The 22,687-nt window shown below is 40.9% G+C and overlaps 1 protein-coding gene across 4 annotated transcripts in view; it reads left to right on the top strand.

Moving 5' to 3' along the window:
- triob (trio Rho guanine nucleotide exchange factor b) overlaps nucleotides 1-5,708 on the top strand; it is a 182,207-nt gene extending 176,499 nt beyond the window's left edge. For 2 of the 4 annotated variants that reach the window (XM_056257639.1, XM_056257606.1), the window contains exons 54-58: nucleotides 2,185-2,306; nucleotides 2,394-2,466; nucleotides 2,567-2,767; nucleotides 2,895-3,033; nucleotides 4,724-5,707. In XM_056257639.1, coding sequence (XP_056113614.1) covers nucleotides 2,185-2,306; nucleotides 2,394-2,466; nucleotides 2,567-2,767; nucleotides 2,895-3,033; nucleotides 4,724-5,269 — 1,081 coding nt within the window. In that variant the 3' untranslated portion in view covers nucleotides 5,270-5,707. Of the gene's footprint in view, nucleotides 1-2,184; nucleotides 2,307-2,393; nucleotides 2,467-2,566; nucleotides 2,768-2,894; nucleotides 3,034-4,723 lie in introns of those variants that run through there. The other 2 variants (XM_056257617.1, XR_008807619.1) reach the window with 2 other exon arrangements.
- Nucleotides 5,709-22,687: the final 16,979 nt, after the last annotated feature.

Here is a 22,687-nt window from a genome sequence, read left to right as displayed (position 1 = left end):
AACAAATTAATTTACTTTTTTTTTTTTTACAATTTGTCATTGATGTCGGTTAGACAAAATGGTAACACTTTACAATGAGGTTCATTAGTTAATGTATTAACTAACATGAACTAACAATGAGCAATACATTTCTTACTGTATTAGTTAATATTTGTTAATGTTAGTTAATAAAAATACAGCTGTTCATTTTAGTTCACAGTGCATTAACTAATGTTAACAATTACAACCTTTGATTTTAATACATTAACTAAGATTAATAAATGCTGTAGAAGTATTGTTCATTCGTAGTTCATTTTAATTAAAGGTAGTTAACTAATGTGTATTACTAGAGCTGGCAACTCTCACGCATTGACCGTGAGACTCACACAATTGACCCGGCCTTTTCACACATCCATTTTCTCACGCAGAGAAAAATAGCGAAGCAAAGAGGACACTGACACCGACAGACCAGACAGAGAAGGTTACTTTTGATATGGAACAAATTCACAGCTCTCAGATTCTGTAAATTTTATTACGAAATTCTAACAATTAATACCGTTTTGGCGCTTTTAAATGTGACATCGCTGTATGTCAAATGGCACGTGAACCGATCATCTCTCTTCACTAGCCTAGTTAATAGTAAATAAACACGAATAGGTGTGTGTTGAAAGATACAGTAACTTACTGAAATGTATATGCCTCATACATACTGTAATATCGACCAATCAGTGTTTTTCAACCGCAGAAAGAGGTCAATAATAGCTGGAGTGACTACAATGTCACATAACGTTACATTTACCTCAGGAAAGCCATTTAATGATCATAGCACGCAAGTTGGCTAGAAAAAAAATAGTATTTTATAATATATTTAGTGTTAGTATAAATGAGTATTTTGCTAAATATGTGCACTATATTACATATTTATTATATTTTTTACTTATATCATTAAAATAGTATAAAGTTGTTGTAATAAAAACCGCATTAGGCCTTTAATTTGAGTTGTTATTTTTAACCTTTAATAATACCAGCTGACAGGGCTCTCTAGTCTATGTTTACAGCATTAGGTGCGATTTTATTTCTTGAGAAAAATTAACATCTACTGTAGCCTATATGTATAATATGTATTCAAATAGAATCAAGATCGGAATAAAACCACAATAATTAAATTGAAATTGTAAAATTTGTATCAAGCAATAATAAAAGCAGTAGCCTATACCAATTATTGCACCATGCTGTCACTAAACTTAATAAAAGTCTGTGCAGTTAGGCTACCAAATGTTTTGACAACCACAATAGCCTACACTTATAGTGATGCAAGTTTTTATTTATTTTTTTACATTTATTTTACACCTTCCTAGGTTTATATAACTTTCTTCTTTCAGCCAAACACAATTGGAGTTTTGTTAAAAAATATCCTGGCTCTATCCTGTCTAGTGCCTGAGTTTTTGAAGCTTCAAAAAGCGCATCCATTCATCTTGAAAGTAATTCATACAACTCCAATGCCTACTCTATTCACTCCCATTGTAAAGCTTAAGAGCCAGGATATTATTTAATATAACTCTGATTGTGTTTGGCTGAAAGAAGAAAGCCATATACACCTAGGATGGCTTGAGGGTGAGTAAATTATGGGATAATTAAAATTATTTTTGGGTGAACTATTCCTTTAATTAAAAATAATATTGGTTATCAAAAAAAGCTTGTTTAAAAAAAGGCGTAAAAAAAAACTAAGTTGTAATGTAAAAATATAAGAAGTGAAAATGTACAATAATCCAAAAATAAAAGTTTGTGTTTACACAATAAATGTGTGTGTACTGTGTATAATTATTTTGTATATATAAATACACACATGCATGTGTATAATTAAGAAAAAATTGTTATTTATATATAAAATATTTATATATAATATAAATTATGTATAAATATATATATACAGTATATACATGCAAATATTTCTGAAATATATACATGCATATGTGTGTATTTATATATACAAAATAATTATACACAGCACACACACATATATTATGTAAACAAACTTTTATTTTGGATGCGATTAATCGTTTGCCCAGCACTAAATATTTGACCAGTGAATGACGTGATTGACCAATCAGAATCTAGTAATCCAGAGAAGCATGTTTTGAATAGACAGAACAACGCTGGTTTTGCAGTTCATTTTTGTGCCCTAATTATTTACTTTTTGTTCAGTGAGACAGGGGAAGTGACCCTCCGTATCTCACCTGCCGCTCTGGACGACAGTGGCACCTACACCTGCATCGCCTCCAATGACGTGGGCTCAGTGACATCATCAGCCTACCTCAGAGTGATCGGTCAGTGGATTTTCGTCCCACCGTGCTCAAAACAAAAACGTTCAACTGTACCAGCTGAGTCACTGACGGTGTTGGTTTTTTCCGTAGGCACTTCCTGTGACGGTATCCTCTGGAAGGATAACTTTGAGTCCCTCTACACTGAAGTCATGGAACTGGGGAGGTACCGTACAAATTAAAAATCCTCACATACTGAATTAGCTAAATGAAGATATAAAATAAAACATACTTATCTTTAACATTTGTTTCCCGTCCGTCTGTAGAGGCAGGTTTGCCGTCACTAAGTGGTGTGAGCAGAGAGGAAGCAGGCTATCAGTGGCGGCTAAGCTAGTAAATAAGAAGCTAATGCGTCGAGAGCAGGTGGTTCAAGAGCTGGGCGTCCTCCAGTGTCTTCAGCATCCTCATCTGGTGGGCCTGCTGGACACCTATGAGACCCCAGCCAGTTATGTTCTCATCCTGGAGATGTATGTGGACATCTTTTCTCTATCTTTAACAATATAATCTTCTCACACGCTAATGATAATACCGCCGGTTGATTTAGGAAAGTGTGAGTGTTTTGTTGAAACACATTTTCTCTTTTTTGCATGTCAGCGCTGATCAAGGTCGTCTCCTGGACTATATTGTTAGCTGGGGGAACTTGACTGAAGAAAAGGTGTCTCTTTACCTACGGGATGTTCTAGAAGCTTTACACTACCTTCACGCATGCAGGATTGCTCATCTTGACTTGAAGGTGGGCCTTCCCATTGAATCATCGAATCTTGTTTTAATCTGACGGAATTATTTATTTAAATTAGGCAGTTAGTCATTTTTATTTAAAACAAACGGAATATTAAAGACATTTTAAAAGTGTGATTTTTCTAGACCTAAAAAAGTCATGGAAATTTTGGTAACACTTACAATAAGGTTTCATTAGTTAACATTAGTTAACTACCTTAGTTAACATGAACTAAGAATGAACAATACTTCTTCAGCAATTATTAATCTTATTAATTTCAACATTTACTAATACGTTATTAAAATCAAATATAAAATTTGGAATTTTATATTCGGAATAAAATTATCATGTAGATTCATTAGTCATAAAAAGCGTGAACCCTGAAGAACATTCAGTGCTTAAATTTAGTTATATTTGAATTGCTTTTAATTATTTTACATTTGCATCACCTTAATAACAAGAGTAGTGCTAAAAATAAAAAGCTTCATACATTGTCTTGACTTAAATAATAAAGACTAGAACAGGGAGGAATTTAAGCAGTAGTGAAAGCTTAGAAGAAGAAGTTTAATGAGTCAACAGGATGCAGTAAAGTGCTTACAGAACAAAAGCCTTTAGCATGTAAATGTCTCCAATTAAATAGAAAGTTTATCCCTTAAACACAAAACATTTAACAAGCATTTCAAATGCAAATAACTTCTTCCTGGTGACAGCTATTAGTCCAAACACAAACAAATGCATTAAGAGTAAAAAAAAAAAAAAGTAGCATAAATAAATTCTTCCATGCAGCGAATATTAATTTAAGCAATAGAAACAGGGTTTTAAGCAACTAGAGTGTGTAATGATAAATTAACAATTTAGTTAATAATTCAACAGATGACAAAGATAATCCCAGTAAAAGAGATTTATCTGAAAGGTACATTTATTCTACAGTATGACTTAAATACAGGAATATGAATATATATTCATATTTAATTGCCCATATTTGAATTGATAATATGTCATAATGCCATCACTATGAATTCAAAAATGATTTCAAACCAATAGCCTTTAGGTCTTAATAAAATTCTAAGATGTCTGAAATAATTCATTAAATTATTAAATAATCCCTGTCTTTGTGATCTCCCCCTTGTTTTTCTCTACATATGTTAAAATGTACAACCATGTTCTGAAATGTTTGGAATTTTTTAATATGTAGAAAACCGTATAAATAAAGTGAGGGGATAATAACCCTATGAATTACAAAATAATTACATTTTAAAATAATTATACGAGCAACAACATGTTTGGCTTTCTGTGCCGATTTTGCCAAGGTCAACAAATCCCTCATTAACAAATAGACCAAAAAAAATAAAACTTTGATATTATTATATTCAAGAGACACAAAATTAGATCCGTTAACCTCAAAACGAAATCTCACAAATGTTGATATGATTAAGAGCATAGCCATTAATTTAGAGTTGAGATGATATGTGTGCCATCTATGGTTAAGAAAAAAAAGGTGGGTGGGGTCATCTTACCCTACTGTATATCTATTGAATAATTCAGTTTTGTCAAATATTTTACTAATTTGCTCTGTCGAATTTTTGGCCTCTTGATTGCATCATTCGAAAGTCAAATGTTCTGTATAATCTATATGCTATATTCTTATGTTTTGACCCTGTCAGGCATCCATTTCTCCTCATTATCCCATACTTATGTCTTCCAGCCAGAGAACGTATTAATGGAGCAAACGTCAACCCAGCCTCTAGTCAAACTGACGGACTTCGGTGACGCGGCACATCTCTCCAACATCCCTCACATCCACCCTCTGCTGGGCAGCCCAGAGTTCTCGTCCCCCGAGCTGGTGTTGGGTGAGCCAGCGGCTCTGACCTCTGACCTCTGGAGTCTAGGAGTGCTGGCGTACGTCATGCTCAGCGGGGCGTCCCCGTTCCTGGACGAGAGCGTTGAGGAGACCTGCCTCAACATCTGCCGCCTCGACTTCAGCTTCCCGGAGGAATACTTCCGCGGCGTGAGTCAGGCGGCGCGGGACTTCCTATGCGTTTTACTCCAAGGAGAGCCTTGCAGACGTCCCACTGCGCAGGTTTGTCTACGCGAGGAGCCCTGGCTGAAGCCCAACATGGCCTCCGCCGCAACTCGCCTCGACACTTCCAGACTCATCTCTTTCATAGAGCGGAGGAAACATCAGAACGACCTGCGACCCGTCGCCAGTTTCCGAGCATTCCTGCGTAGCCGCCTACTCAGCCAGACCTGAGAGAAACGTAGAGGGGGAATACAATAGTAGGATACGGTGAAAGTCTGTTGAAAATATAGATCCTAAATCGGAAATATGCTGAAATCTCATCCTCGTTTTAGAGTCATTCTGAAATGGTTCTGGGTCTCTGTTACTGTAACTGCTGCTGACAAATCTCTGAAGTCCCCTTTCCCACAGTTCGAAAATTCATTTCAGCTACATTTCAGCTCTTTGTTTGAACGACACTCACAAGAAAGAAAAAAAAAAAGTGATTTAAGAAGGGGGCATGATTTTTTTAAAGGTAGTTCCCTGAGCCAGAAAGGTGTTCGGACAGTATTTCCATCTGGTTGTTTCAGAGGAGTACTGTCATTTGAATAGCTACATTCAGGAAAGATTGCATTTTGTATAAACCATGTAAAGAAGCACAGTAAAGATGATATCTTTATCCTGAACGTTTTGGAGAAGAAGAAAAAAAAAGCTTATTTAAAGGGAACTAAAATCGGTTAAATTATGGTGTTCATCTCAAGTTTCATGTTTGATAAGCATACAGTCATTTTGGAAATCAATCATAACAAATGAAACGCCTTTTAACAGCTGCAACTCTTTCAGACAAGGGGAGTAAAAGATAAGCTTTTCGTTTCGATTCGCATCTGTCTATCAGCCTTATGTTGTAAATAAACTGGACCGGCCTTCATTCATGTTTATTTGCTGTTTGCGTTCTCATTGGCTGATGATGACCTTCAACTGACCAGTTAGAATACAAGCTGGAAAACCGCAGAAGGCAGGAAGTGCCAGTCAGCAGAGCAAATGTGCACTCTTTGTAATTTGTTGAAATGTTGGGGCTTTTACATTTTGCAGCTATTTATAATGATTCGTGTAAAATCGACATGTATCGGCCACTGCGAGTTGAGATATGTTTCTGTGGCTCTTTTGCTGAGTTCTCTGTGTTCAGTATTATTTTGTAAGCTTAAGCCTCATTGGTGAAAATCATTTGTGTCTGTCACACTTTTGTTATGAATGTCATTATTTTTCATCGTTATACCAAAGTTAATCCTCATGTACCTAAATGCTTCTTCTCCCTGTTTGGTGGTTATGATTTGTAACAATACGTTATGAATGCAATTCTGACTCCTTGAGCAGGAGTTTACATGTATTGATTGTTGATTTATTTATTGTGTCTTGTTCGGTTTTTGTTAATCGAATTTAAGTTAGTAGTGCTTCATATGGTCAGATTATTAGGATTTTTTTATTTCCATATCTGCTCATTGCAGCAGTAGTCTGTTAATATAAGGTTGCATGACTAAACGATAATAATAATTATTATTTGTTTTCAGTTCACTTTGTTTTAAATAGGATGAGATGATTTGTTCCCGTGTGCTATATCTGTTGTACAGGGAGAAAGTACCAAGTTAATTGCCTCCAAATTGTGGGTTAAAGTTTAAGATTGCAGTGGAATAATTACTCCAAATAGCAACTGTTAACTCTTGTCACTAAAACCTATTTGCAGTTATTTTATTGCTGAATATAAAGGAGGTATAAAAAAATGCTGGGACAGTAATGTTAGTATGACTTTTTTTTTCATGTTTTATTTAAGTTAGTTTCTCATAATGTATAGATGTACAGACACCATAAAGACCTGGACGTAGCGACACCCTGTTTTTTACATAACGTCATGTTTTTGACTCGATGTTAATTTTGCATGTATATTTCTTTGTACAGAAACCATACATGTTTGCACATTCTGTGCTGTACATAAGTTACTTTACCCTCAGTTATTTTTGAGATTAAACATCTGAAACATTTTATTCGTACGACTAGTCTCAAATGTCTTCGTTTATAAGATAGGCTACTCGTTTGTTTGTGTGGGTGTGGGTGTGGGTGTGGGGGTGGGGAGGGGGATTACACAACAGCAATTTCCGTACAGTAGGCTAAGTAAGAAGTCGCGTATACATCTAAAACTGTTCTAAGGATTCATATTTTTACATATATTTCCTGTCTATCTCTCTTGAGGCCTCACCCAGATCATGTGAAAACCATCCGGAGTGGCTGAGGAAACATGCAGGTGCTGCATCTGCAGGTGCTGAGATCTTGGTGAGATTCCACAGATAAATTACAAATTAAACCTCCCCTGATCTTATCGTGGATATCTCAGTGTGTGCAGGCAACTGTAAACACGTCATTATACTTTTTTTTTTTTTTTTTGCGAAAACGAAAACAATCCACACTGATTTTATTACATTTAAGCAGACACCTATAAAATATATTTGCACTGTCACTTTTTGGTTACACTATATTTTAAGTGGTCATTGTTACAGAGTAATTATATATTTAAGTAGGCTACTGAGTAATCAACTACATATAGCTACTTACTATAGGATTAGGGTAGGATTAGGATTTGATTAAAGGTTATGGTGCATGTAATTATGCATAACTTACTGTTATTACTATGGTAAGTACATGTAACATATGTAACAAGGACACTGTAAAATAAAGTGTTACCCACCTTTTTCTGCAATTGTGCATATGTGTTTTTTTTTTTTTTTTTTTTTTTTTTTTTGATAGGCTACTATGGCTAATTAAGAAATTGCATGGAGTGCTTAGCCTACTTTTAAAACTTATTTATCCACAGGAACATATTTTCAAAATGTTAATAAAATTATATCAAGGATATGAATGTGTCTCTTTGTAAGCATGCAGGCATGTGTGAAAAATGAAGAAAAATGATGCCTTCTCCAAAAATGTTCGTGACTTTTTTCACTGCTGTTTTTTTTTACACTTGCCGCTTCTGTGGTTGTTTGTCTGATTGTGTGACTATAACTGCTTTGTTTTTTAAGAGGTGTGAGAAGTTTGATGTCAAGTATAAACTGTGGCTAATGTTGCTCTGCAGGCACCCACACATTATGTTCCTCTTATGAAACGCAAAGTGCCTCAAACTGTTTTCAAGTTTTCAAACTTTTGACTTTGATGTAAAAATGGTTCCATTTGGTGCCCCAGCCCATGCTTTAAGGTGTTATGACCGGTCGAATAAAATGAAATGATCTTTATTCACTTTTTATATTGAAAATACAACTTCAAATCCAAACTTGAGTAGGCCTAGGCTTTGAAGAAGAAAAAACCCTCTCACGCAGCTTTCTAAGAAATCATGAACAGTTTCCGTGACTCATTTTTGTCTTTTCATAATTGTCATTTAAGAAATAAGATGTCTGTGGACACTGAAGGGGTTTTTAAGACGCGTGTCAGTTAAAAGAAGGGCTTCGAGTTTATACCACCAGGAGGCGACCTTTGACTACCAACATGTCTTGAGCTGTCTCTAATCTGTTAATCTGTAACCCAATGACGTTGTGTCAGTGTATAAATGATAAATATATATATATGTGGTTTGTAACTGTGGTTATGATTTGATCAGATATCATACTGAATCACTGATATATTAGCTAAGATAATGTACAAAGTTCTCGGTTCTTCGTGCAGCCTTTGATGCGACGTGGAAACAGGGAAATTGGGTTCATTGTGTAGCGTAGAATTCTTCGAATACTTCTATTCAGTCAGTGTTTGAAAGGTAAGTGTTTTTTGTCATCTTAATGCATTTTATTTTTGCGCAAAATAAAGGGACAACAATGTAGCCTACTTAAAAAAACGATTTATAATTTTTTTTTTTTTAATCCTTTGTTTGACTTACATTGGAAATCAAGCAAACAGCTGGCTGAACATGCAAAATAAATGCGTTTTTGCAATATTTGGACTTCATGAAGTTTCAAAATCATTATGGTATCAAGTGGAAATAAGACTTGCCTGTGTCATTTAAATAAAATGACAAATCACTCAAGCAAACTTCCTGATTTGTCTTGTAGCCTAACTGAAATAATCAAAAATCTCATTCCTCAAGAGAGTGTATTTGCAAAAGCATGTGCATATAAAATAATTGCTCTAGTAATTATAGAAAATATAAAATTATTTCCAGGTGTTATTAGTACACTTCAAATATGGTTCAGTAATGTAAAATTTTATTAAGTATTTTGTTAATATTTTATTTTATTATTTAAATACAATGTTATTTTAAATGAATAAATTTAACAATAATCAGAACTGTTTATAACTGTCAAATTAACTATAGAAAGCAAACCAATTTTATGTCTAAACATAAACATAAATATGTAAAAATGACAATGCCAAAAACTGACTGAAATCTTTTGAAATATTATAGTGTAGAAATACGTTTTATTGCATCCAATACACTCACCTAAAGGATTATTAGGAACACCTGATCGATTTCTCATTAATGCAATTATCTAATCAACCAATCACATGGCAGTTGCTTCAATGCATTTAGGGGTGTGGTCCTGGTCAAGACAATCTCCTGAACTCCAAACTGAATGTCAGAATGGGAAAGAAAGGTGATTTAAGCAATTCTGAGCGTGGCATGGTTGTTGGTGCCAGACGGGCCGGTCTGAGTATTTCACAATCTGCTCATTTACTGGGATTTTCACGCACAACCATTTCTAGGGTTTACAAAGAATGGTGTGAAAAGGGAAAAACATCCAGTATGCTGCAGTCCTGTGGGCGAAAATGCCTTGTTGATGCTAGAGGTCAGAGGAGAATGGGCCGACTGATTCAAGCTGATAGAAGAGCAACTTTGACTGAAATAACCACTTGTTACAACCGAGGTATGCAGCAAAGCATTTGTGAAGCCACAACACGCACAACCTTGAGGCAGATGGGCTACAACAGCAGAAGACCCCACCGGGCACCACTCATCTCCACTACAAATAGGAAAAAGAGGCTACAATTTGCAAGAGCTCACCAAAATTGGACAGTTGAAGACTGGAAAAATGTTGCCTGGTCTGATGAGTCTCGATTTCTGTTGAGACATTCAGATGGTAGAGTCAGAATTTGGCGGAAACAGAATGAGAACATGGATCCATCATGCCTCGTTACCACTGTGCAGGCTGGTGGTCTAATTATGTCGGGGATGTTTTCTTGGCACACTTTAGGCCCCTTAGTGCCAATTGGGCATCGTTTAAATGCCACGGCCTACCTGAGCATTGTTTCTGACCATGTCCATCCCTTTATGGCCACCTTATGGCCACCATGTACCCATCCTCTGATGGCTACTTCCAGCAGGATAATGCACCATGTCACAAAGCTCGAATCATTTCAAATTGGTTTCTTGAACTTGATGATGAGTTCACTGTACTAAAATGGCCCCCACAGTCACCAGATCTCAACCCAAAAGAGCATCTTTGGGATGTGGTGGAACGGGAGCTTCATGCCCTGGATGTGCATCCCACAAATCTCCATCAACTGCAAGATGCTATCCTATCAATATGGGCCAACATTTCTAAAGAATGCTTTCAGCACCTTGTTGAATCAATGCCACGTAGTAATAAGGCAGTTCTGAAGGCGAAAGGGGGTCAAACACAGTATTAGTATAGTGTTCCTAATAATCCTTTAGGTGAGTGTATATAGATAGTCTTCTGAACCAAAACAGTTGATCAAAAATCAAAATGCAAACATTTCAGGAACATAGATCAACTGATAATTGTTCATTGTGTTCATTGTCAACTAAAATATATATATATATATATATATATATATATATATATATATATATATTTATTTCACTGGCTCAAAACAGTATATTCAATGTGGGAAGCAGATTTGCTAACATACTATGTGTGTATTGTAAAATTGCCAATCAAATTTAAAATTATTTTAACTTAAGTGTTGGCTTCATCAACTTTCAACCTGCTTTATCATAGAAGACCTAAAGGAGGCGACACCTGCATAATCACGAACACTACAGAGTTTTGTGACTGAAAATTGACTGACTTGCAGTTCAACTGCAGAAAAAATTCCCTTTGTAGCATAAAGAGTTTAGTTGGGAGTATTCAAAAAGCAAAACACGACCCTCTATAGTTCCTATGTCTTAAAATACATAATATTTGTACACATAAATGTATTTTGGAAACAGATAATCCTGGTTCTGGGTATTGATTTGTCATTGCTGTATTGCTAAAATCCAAAATATAGTTATAGTTATGTTGATCATATCAAGGTGCAGCTCCCATAACGGATCTTGATTTTTATTTCATATCAACATTCTGTTATGTTAAGAAATGAAAATTTGACTTCTAACAGATGTCCACAATGTTTTTCCGCAGTTTCCGAATGCAGCTTATGCAGTGTATTTATGGTTTTATGTGCAAATCATATAATTATGTATGATCTATTATTTAGAACTATTTTAGTTGTATTTAAAATTAAAAACTGTTTTGTTTTGTTTCTCAGATTCTCCTGCATCGTGCAATTGTTACTGCAACCCGATTAACAGTGTAAAATTATCACTCTGCAATGTGAGCCACATATATAGCCTACATCTTAATTAATGGTGTTTATTCTTACAGAATACAGTCCATCAAGTTACAGTATTCGTAAACAAAAAACCCAGTAAGAGTAAAATATATGTACTGTATGCATGTAGGCTATATACTGTATGTAAAATCCAAAAAACATAAAGTTGCTAGAAAACATCAAAAAGGCATACCATGTTCAAAACCTCTATAGGGAAGCAGAATTGAAACAGTCTGTCAGTATGTCTGGAAGGGAAACATTTTTAAGTAAATCCTTATTAGATCCTTATTATTTTTTTTATTTTTTTTGGAATGTATTCCTTACTCCAATTAACCCGTTTAATCCCAAATTTTTTCTTGCAATTTGAGTACATGCATTTGACTTCTTAGACCTCCCTAACATTCAACATTTTATGTTGGTTAAGTTAGTGAAATATTAGGTTTTATAATCGGTCACAAAAGTGACCGGTGGGAATTCAGAATTCATACAAATTCTTCAATTAGACCGATTTACACAACACATTCCAAGACATCCAATACCTCGTTTTGTCATTTCGTGAAGGAGGCTTAGTGAGGTGAAAAGGTTGTCATGTATAAAGTTACACCCTGGAGGAACTTCTTCTTGTTCGGCTAGACCCTTATGGGCTAGACCAGGGTTTCTCAATCTCGGTCCTGGAGGGCCACTGTCCTGCAGAGTTTAGCTCCAACCCTGATCAAACTCACCTGAGCAAGCTAATCAAGGTCTTCAGGATCAGTAGAAACTCACAGGTAGGTGTGTTTGATCAGGGTTGGAGCTAAACTCTGCAGGACAGTGGCCCTCCAGGACCGAGATTGAGAAACCCTGGGCTAGACCATGACTACACTTGGGCCCTGTCCTAGGCCAGTTTCAGGGAGATGTGTGTGCACTCATTCAGTGCACTGAAGATGGGCCGTACGTTGTAGAAAGGTTTGTTTGTGGTCATGTGTGGGGCACACCAATTGGTTCTCATGAACATTTGCCTAATCCTCCAGATAGTTCACCTCTGCATCGCCATTCAATAGTCTACCTGGCAAATGGGACGTTTCACCCTGGTACTCCCTATCTGAGCCATCACTATCAAAGTCACTTTCAATTGCCTGTTTGATGCACACAGCACTTTGTGGGGGTCACGTATATGTCTAGAAGGTCCAACACATTGACAGTTTCTGGGATACTGATAACTACTGAACAAAATTATAAACGCAACACTTTTGTTTTTGCCCACATTTTTCATGAGCTGAACTCAAAGATCTAAGACTTTTTCTATGTACACAAAAGGCCTATTTCTCTCAAATACTGTTCACAAATCTGTCTAAATCTGTGTTAGTGAGCACTTCTCCTTTGCCGAGATAATCCATCCACCTCACAGGTATGGCATACGTTCAGTGTAGGATTAACAGCCAAAACCTGTGTTTTCAATTGAAGCACTGTGTTATACTACCGGTCACATTTGTGACCGTTAACACATTTACACGTCTTACGAGCAAAATATTTATGCAGGAGTATAATTCTCAAAATATATCAGTAGTAGACAAGAATATATGTACAAAATATGATAGTTCTATCTGTTCATTAAGATGTTTTACATACTACTTTTTGAAGTAGTCTGAGGAAAACAGCTTATACTTACAGGTTGTGTCTGCTTCCCGGACAATGTTAGGAAGATTGTTCCAAAGTTTTGGTGCTAAAGAGGAAAAGGATCTACCGCCGGCAGTTGATTTTGATATTCTAGGTATTATCAACTGGTCGAAATTTTGAGATCGCAATAGACATGACGGACTATAATGCGTTAAGAGCTCGCTCAAGTACTGGGGAGCTTAACCATTTAGTGCTTTGTAAGTAATCAGCAATGTTGTGTTGGAGTGTTGACAGACCCTGGCTTATATGGTCATACTTCCTGGTTATTTATAAAGTGCTATATAAATAAATGTGACTTGACTTAAAGGGACACTTCACCCATTTGCATTAAGCTTTGTATCTTTAGAAACCCAGTCATATTTTTGAATGGTCATGGTTTATTCCCTTATTTTCCCCTGAGATGGGAGAAATAAGGATTTAAGTGTTCGACTTCCTGCTTTTTATGATGTAAAAATCGTCATTTTGCGTCATAAAAAGCAGGAAGTCACATTTCTTTGTATAAGGGTTGAGACTACAAACACTAGCTCATCATTTATCCAGGGTGTGGGACCCACTCACGCTACAGACCTATTACAGATCAGTGGGTGGGACTTCACTTGCAGATGCAGAAAGCAATATCAGCCATCTTGTTTGGAAGCTAAGCTAACAAGCGTTGTGGAGATAGGAAGTTACGACAATGACGGAAGAAACTAAACATGATATGGAAGAAGACAGGATTTTGAAATTCTGCTGCTCGAATCCGATGTTCGTGGCTATCTTTACGAGCCGCAATATAGTGAAGAGCAGCTGAGGCTGATGGAAGAACAGGAGGCGGACGAGGAGCCTGGACTGGCTCGAGCTGGGCGGACTGCTGGTGCCTGTGCTCTCGCTGTGCGCTACGGACACAGATAGAGTCCGTCTGCTGCAGAGAATTTCAACGATGTCAATTTCTCCTGGACGAAATCTCTGAATCAGACGAGCACACGGACGTTTGTGTTGTGATGTGAACCATCATAGTTTCGCCCCGCATATGTTCTGACTAAACATCCAGGTATCATGCAATAATTCACCATATAGAAAGAAATACAAACGAGAAGTAATTCACTAATGAGTTTGCCAATGTAACGGGGTTCGTTGTTGTGGGAAGAAGGAGGCGGGAACCGCCGAACATTTAAACATTTTAATAGTAAAATAAACAAATACAAAACAAAAGTATAAGCCAGCAGCCACACACAACAGAAACAAAACACAACATAAAATCAGGCCTGTTCCTCTCTAGATCTGCCTTGTCGTCGCTCCTCCTTTTGTGCTTCCGCTCCTCGGTGAGAGATGCGAGACCGGTGCGTCTCACAGGTGTCGTTCACTATCACTCACGCCACCGGCCTCGCGCCGTCCTCTCACGTCCCTCGCCCTCGTCCTGCTCGCCACAGCCAACTAACTAGAAATTTTGTGTGAAATGAATTTCTAACTCTGGTGGCAGCTAACGTTAGCCTTGTAGACGAAAGAATGATTTCTCTGATGTTTGCGCTGTTCTGGATTAGTGGGAGTGGCTTGCGGAGCTGTGCAATGTGGTGCATTGTGGGAGTTGTTGTCTTACATACAAATGCGCCCTAAAGTTATTTGCTGTCTTTTCTCGGTCAAGAGGGCACCAAATTCAAAAATTATTTTACATTTCGGCTACATATATGACCCACTTTCAATAAAGATTAATGTTGAAATGGGTGAAGTGCTCCTTTAATCAGAACAACACTCAGGTATTTAGTATTTCATGTATCAGGTATCAATTGCTCTCAGTCATGGCTTCCTTCCTGTGCTGCTTGACACTAGAAAGAAATGAATGACACGTTGCATATCTTGATTGATTAATGTGAGCCTTTCGTAAAGAAATCTATAGGTTTGAAAACAGAATACCTTGTGTATACATTGACTGTTGTCAGTCTCAGTGTTTATTTTCTGTTGTCTGAACTAAATTTGGAGATAATGTTTGGTCTTACCTCAGTAAGGCAGCTGTATAATTCTCAAGAACCAGAGGCGTTCTTACTGTATTAGACAAACAGGGAAACAGAAGTTAGCATAATAATGCTGCAAATAGACCTTAAGGCACAAGTACAAAATGTGGAAGGGCAGTTTAAGCCCCTCCTTAGCACTGTTTGATTGTCATGAGCAGCAGCCAATGGGCATGAAGCCTGATTATTTAGGCTTCCCAAATGACACATGCTTGGTCTGTGTCATTTGGGTGTGCGTCATTAGTGTTGTCACCATTGTGCTTGTGTGTAAGCTGGTTGTGTCGAATCCATGCAGTTCTATGGCTGTTCCAGAAAGCAGGTTATAAAACATGCCTGATATGTTTACGGGTAAGTAAACAGATAACGTCTCTGGTTACGTATGTAACCCTAGTTCCCTGAAGGGAACGAGACGCTGCGTGACAACGCTTTGGGAACGCCCCTGCGTGAGTGCGTCATGAAGCCCGTATGAAATCAGTCCAATGGCGAGACGGAACGTCATAGGCGGGTGACGTCATCGACCAGGAAACTATATAAGCACCCCAAAACACAAGTGCGTCAGCTTCTGATAAGACTGAAGCAAGTGCTCACGGGCATGCTGGGAGTATGGCACAAACACGCAGCGTCTCGTTCCCTTCAGGGAACTAGGGTTACATACGTAACCAGAGACGTTCCCTATCAGGGAACTCGAGCTGCGTGACAACGCTTTGGGAACGCTAATACCAACGTCGCCATACAAGCAAGTGTCCGTCGTGTGAAGTCAGAGCGCACATTCGGACGAAAGCACGTGCGCCCCTGGAGTGGAGCTGAAGTCGAGATGATAAAACTTCACGAATGTGTGCGGTGAGGACCAGCCTGCCGCGCCACAAACATCCTGGATAGATACTCCTGACAGGATAGCCTTAGAGGCAGCCATACTCCTGGTTGAATGAGCCCGGACAGCCAAAGGAGAAGGCTGACCGGCAGACTCGTAGGCAAGTGAGATGGCCTCGACCACCCACTTGCTCAACCTCTGCTTAGATACTGGACAGCCCTTTTTAGGGGGTCCAAAGCAAACGAATAGCTGTTCGCTCTTCCTCCACAGGGCAGCTCTGTGGACGTACGCATCTAGGGCCCTAACAGGGCAGAGCAGATTTAGTTTCTCTTGGTCCGACGTCAGAAATGGAGGAGGACAGAAAGCCTGCAGTACAATAGGCCCGACCACATTGGTTGGTACCTTGGGAACGTATCCTGGCCTAGGGAAGAGGAAAAGCCTTCACCATGCCTGGTGCAAATTCCAAGCACGAGGGAGAGACCGACAGAGCTTGGATATCTCCTATTCTTTTTAATGAAGATATAGCCAGAAGAAAGACAGTTTTAAGAGTGAGGAATTTCTCCGAAACTTCTTCAATGGGCTCGAACGGTGCTAGAGAGAGACCTTCTAGAACAACCGCCAGGTCCCAGGTCGGCACCCTCGTGCGAACTGCTGGCCTCAGCCTCAGAGTGCCACGAAGGAAACGGGTTACAAGTGGGTGTCTCCCAAGAGAAGCTCCACTCAAAGGGACGTGGTAAGCAGATAAGGCCGCCACATACACCTTCAGTGTGGAGTGGGATAACCCTGTGGAGAAACGCTCCTGAAGGAATTCCAGCACTGCACCGACCGGGCAGTTGACTGGGTCCAACTGGTGTTCTCCACACCAAGAGGTGAACATTTTCCACTTCAAGGCATATAATTTCCTAGTGGCCGGAGCTCTGGAGTGGAGGATGGTCTGAGAGAGAAGGTCCCTCCTCATCGGTATCTCCAGAGGAGAGCCGTCGAGGAGAGAAATTAGGTCCGAAAACCAAACTCGGGCCGGCCAGTACGGGGCTACCAACAGTAGACTGACCCCGTCCCGGCGAACCCTCTCCAGAACTCCTGGGAGCAGAGCAATCGGGGGAAATGCGTACAGGCGTGACCTCGGCCACTCCTGTACTATCGCGTCCAACCCCAGAGGGGCTGGAGGACTTAGGGAAAACCACAGTTGGCAGTGTGATGCAAATAGGTCTACCTCGGCACGACCGAAATGTCTCCATAGGAGCTCCACCACCTCGGGGTGGAGTCTCCACTCCCCGGGCCTCGGCCCCTGCCTCGACAGGATGTCTGCCCCCTGATTCAAATATCCCGGGATATAAATTGCCCTCAATGAAAGAAGCTTCCCCTGGGACCATAGAAGGATCTGGCGAGCCAGCTTGTATAATGGGCGCCAACGCAGACCCCCCTGATGGTTTATATAAGAGACCACCGATGTGTTGTCTGACCGGACAAGAACATGGTGACCCCTCAGGTCTGGGAGGAAGTGTTTCAGAGCCTGAAACACCGCCATTATTTCTAGACAATTTATGTGCCAATGAAGATGATGGTCCTGCCACAGACCCTGGGCCGAGCGACCACTCATGATCGCCCCCCAGCCTGTGAGAGAGGCGTCCGTCGTAAGTGTTACACGACGACACGGAGCCCCCAACACAGGACCTAGGGACAGGAACCAAGGTTTTTTCCACATAGCCAGAGCACGGAGACACCGTCGCGTAACCCTGATCTTGCGGAGCGGGTTTCCCCTCGGGGAGAACCCCTTGGTCCTGAGCCACCACTGCAGTGGTCTCATGTACAGCAGGCCGCAAGGTATAACGTTGGACGCTGCTGCCATCAGACCCAGAATCCTCTGATATTCTTTCACAGTGAGTGACTGGCCTAGCTTTGCCTGTTTGACGGCTGAGAGAATCGAAGCTATACGAGCAGGAGACAGACGTGCCTGCATCGTCGTCGAATCCCAAACCACGCCGAGAAAAGTGGTCCTCTGTACTGGAGAAAGCACACTCTTTTTGGCGTTGAGCCTCAACCCCAACTTTTTGATATGGGCGAGAACGACATCTCGATGCCGAATCGCCTGATGCTCCGATTGAGCCAAAATCAACCAATCGTCGATATAGTTTAAAATGCGGATGCCCTGGAGTCGCAGCGGAGCCAGAGCTGCATCCATACATTTCGTGAAAGTTCGGGGAGACAGTGCTAGGCCGAACGGAAGAACCCGATACTGGTATGCTTCGCCCCCAAAAGCGAACCTCAGGAACTTCCTGTGTTGTGGAAGGATGGAAATGTGGAAGTACGCGTCCTTTAGATCTATCGTGACAAACCAGTCCTCGGACCTGATCTGTGACACGATCTGCTTGAGAGTAAGCATTTTGAACTTGAGCTTCCCTACTGAGCGATTTAACAGGCGCAGATCTAAAATTGGACGCAACCCCCCATCCTTCTTTGGAACGATGAAATATCGGCTGTAATAACCCAACTCTCTGCTGGGAGGAAGAACTCGTTCTATAGCCTCCTTCAGCAGAAGAGTTTTCACCTCCTGTTCCATAACCAGAGCCTGCTCGGGGCCCACCACTGTGGGCAGAACCCCTCTGAAGCGAGGCGGGCGTGATCTGAACTGAATCGCGTACCCCTTCTCGATAGTCTGCAGAACCCAGTGAGATACATTTGGAAGGCTTTTCCACTCTGCCAAAAATTCTACTAAGGGTACCAGTCTCTCGAGACTGGCCTCTGGAATATTTTGAGTGGCAGACACAGTGCCCTGTAACGGCGCACCGGCAGGGAACAACTGGTCTGACCGCTCTAAACCGCTCCTCAGAGCGGGCGAGCGTCCCTCGGGAAAGCGCTCGCTGGGACCGTCTACGCCCCGGCACGCAGGCGGGGTTGGCAGAACAGGCCCCTGAGGGCACCGAGACAGAACGGGCGCCGTGTACAGCGGCGAACACCCTTCTCTCTCGGTGGGGACCACCCTCAGCATCCTGACACCCTTGGCGTCAGGATTTCTTCGGCGAAGCCTTCCTGGCGACAATAACCGTCCTCAGATCGGCTTTGCTCCTGGAAGACCTCGTCTGAGAGTGCCGCGCCTCAGCCCAGTTTTGCTGGGGGGGGGGCGCGAGACGCGACACTCTTCTTTTGTTGCGCCCTGTGTGAGGAGCTACTCGACGGCCGGGGCTGCTCCCGCCCAGCAGCCCCGGGGACATGCACACGGAGGGGGAGGAACTTCTGGAGCGCCGCTGCCTGCTTTTTTCTTCCTGAAACCTCTCGATGACCGAATTCACTGAGTCACCGAAGAGGCCAGCAGTCGACAGCGGCGCATCCAGAAGGAAAGATTTTTCTCTCTCTTTCATGTTAGACAGATTCAACCATAAGTGCCTCTCCGTGGCAACCAGGGCTGCCATAGAACGGCCGACTGATCTGGCCGTCTCCTTGGTGGCACGGAGAGAGAGATCGGCTGCCTGGCGCAATTCTCTAATAACATCAGCACTTATTTCCTCCCCCTCACTAATGTCTTGTAATAAATCTGCCTGATAGGCTTGTAAAATAGACATGGTGTGAAGACATGAAGCTGCTTGTCCTGCCGCCGAATAAGCTTTGCCCACCAAAGCCGAGGTGTTTCTTAATGGCTTGGTGGGCAACGCCGGTGTCTTAAAGGACGATGCCGTGTCAGGAGAAAGATGGCTCGCCAAAACTTCCTCCGCCTTAGGTATCGCCCCATAACCATGTAACTTAGACCCAGAAATATTTGAATAAACAGAGGTCTGCTGAGTAAAAATTCTAGCAGAGACCGGTCTATTCCATGATCTCGACACCTCGGTGTGGAGATCAGGAAAGAACGGTAGACACCGACGTGGAGGTGCAGCGCGAGATGGCAAAAATCTCTCATCCAACTTGCTTTTTAATCTAGACTCCTGTCTATCAGCTGGCCACTCAATGCTTAACTTTTCAACTGCACGAGTCAACACCTCCATCAGCTCCTCACTAGCAGGAGACTGAAGTGACGAGTCCCCAGTCTCTGCTGTATCAACACTTTCAACATCCAATTCCTCAGAACTGGATAGTTGAAGTGTTAGTGCCTCAGCCCGGGGGGAAGAAACCGCAGCGCGTGCTTCCACACCGGAATCTGAGACACTGGATCTATCAGGTAAGGGCTGAGATAAGGCAAAGCCCGTCTCAATCCCCGCTGATAGATCCATTTGCGAACCCCACGATTGGCGCCTCCGCTGTGCCTCGGCAGCAGCGGGACCCGAACCGCGGGGAGCGCGCACCGAACCACTCTCCTCGAAGAGGGCTCGGCGGGAGCGGAGCGTTTTCATTGACATACGCTCGCAATGCTCACAATCAGCTCCCTCGAGAGCTGACTGGGCATGCTGTACTCCCATACAAACAACACACAGATCGTGAGTGTCCCCACCCTTGATGTAACGTGGGCAGGGATGCACACACTTTCTGAACTGCTGTTCGCTCGCCATAATATATATATCGTCTCTTTATAGTTTTTTTATATGTGAAAAACTCCTGCCTAGCAATTTCTAAGGACAGACAAAAACACTTTGAGACACAGACTGATATAATTCACACAGAGCGCTTGCTGAAGACTTCAGAAGCTGACGCGCTTGTGTTTTGGGGTGCTTATATAGTTTCCTGGTCGATGACGTCACCCGCCTATGACGTTCCGTCTCGCCATTGGACTGATTTCATACGTGCTTCATGACGCACTCACGCAGGGGCGTTCCCAAAGCGTTGTCACGCAGCTCGAGTTCCCTGATAGGGAACCTCAACTTTCAGTTACAAAAACTGAGGTAACTTTCAGGGTGTGTAAGTAACCATAGCAACTTACTGTCTGAACAAAACCTGCAGGTATTTGGCGCATATGTACCCTTTCGACGAGGCTCCAGTGGTTCTGACTGCACAGATTGGACATAATATAATATTATATAATTTACAAGTATAAAACATTATTATAACATAAACCAATGGATTTTTGGGGTGGCATGGAGACCAACTAGGAAAGGAGGATGTAGAGGGGGTAACATTTTGCACAAGATTAAGACTGTGGTTAGCGGTAGATTTAACCTCACTAGACCCCAATTGTTTGAATTTAGGAATGGAGACATATCATAATCAAAACTAATTACCTAAAAAAAAAAGTTAGTGCATAAAAGATCATCTTACCATGCTACTGTCACAAGATGAAGATGAAAACGGACAACATGATTACAAAGATTACAAAGACTTTTTGGTAACATTTTACAATACGGGTGCACTAATAAGCATTAATTAAAGGGCACCTATTATGGAATTTTGAAAATTACTTTTCATGTAGTGTGTAACATAGATCTAAGTGAACGAAAACATCCTGCAAAGTTTTAAATATGAAAGTTCACACAAGTTATTGTCTCTCAAAAGTAAGAGTCGACTCTGAGTCGCTGATATGAATCGATAGACGAACGATGCTTTTTCTCTATCTAGATGACGTCAACTTGACAAGTTATTTGAATAAGATACGCCCACTCATTGTGCGCAGACACCAGGGTAAACTTGAAAACATCATGTCGACAACAAGAAACTGTGTTCTGAAGTGCGAATCAAAAGCGACCTTTTGAAGGAGCATTTGAAGACTAAGTGGCTACAGTTCATATATACAACTATACCACACAAGTATAGGCCGAACCTTGTGCTGTGTTCGCATCATTTTAATGACGATTGCTTTACAAACATAAATGCTTTCAAGTGTGGATTCGCGAGCCGGTTGATACTGAAGGAAGGTTCAGTACCAATTTTATTTGGATCAGCTTCCTCCTCCGATTCACAACCTGTAAGTATTATTAATAATTGTTGCTTTTATGTGTTTTGTAGCATGCCCAATAAGTATTTGTGTGTGTTGTGTAAGTTACGCTCAGCGCAGCTTCTAGGTCTCCAATGTCAATTTTTTTTTAAATATGTGAAATGTATGTCGTTGTTATTGGAGTTGTAATAAAGAATAGAGAAATACCTGGTAGTACTGCAGTGCTTTATCAATATGTTTATGCTTTGGGCTAACACAAACAATAACTGATTGGGTCATCTGACCAATCACCGCAGATTAGCGTCACGCAAAGGAGGGGTTTGGAAAAATGAGTCGTTGAACGAATCATTTGGGAGTCGGTGAGCAAATCCGGTAAAAAGAAATGCATATTATAAGACAACAAAAGTGTTTTTTGTCATTGCATGCATGTAAAACTGTTGTTGGGGACTCCCAAACCAATATTAGGAACATTTTAAATGCCATAATAGGTGCCCTTTAAACTAGAAGGCAGGAGGTGTAACAGCGTGCCCTAACACAAATAACAACTGTCCATTGAAGCGTGAGCAAGGAGGAACTTAGATACACAGTGCCCAGACAGCAACATAGTGTCGGCCCAGATCCGGCCCACATTTTGGCCGTGTGGAATCCACGTGTACCAGATGTGGGCCGGATCTGGGTCAACACTATGTAGCTGTTTGGGATGAATGGAACCACTTTGTTTTCCAAATGCCGAACAACTTCTTGTGGTGGAGGTCGAACAATTTGTATGGTGGAGGTGTTGTATTGTACATCCGAGACAATGTTCCATCATATCCTTTAACCGGTTCCAGACCATCTAG

This window comes from Rhinichthys klamathensis, unplaced genomic scaffold (assembly GCF_029890125.1).
Source record: "Rhinichthys klamathensis goyatoka isolate OS25496 unplaced genomic scaffold, OSU_Roscu_1.1 h1tg000006l_1, whole genome shotgun sequence".
NCBI classification, from domain to species: domain Eukaryota; kingdom Metazoa; phylum Chordata; class Actinopteri; order Cypriniformes; family Leuciscidae; genus Rhinichthys; species Rhinichthys klamathensis.
Note: the sequence above shows the minus strand (reverse complement) of the source record. Positions and strands in the feature narration are given on the sequence as shown.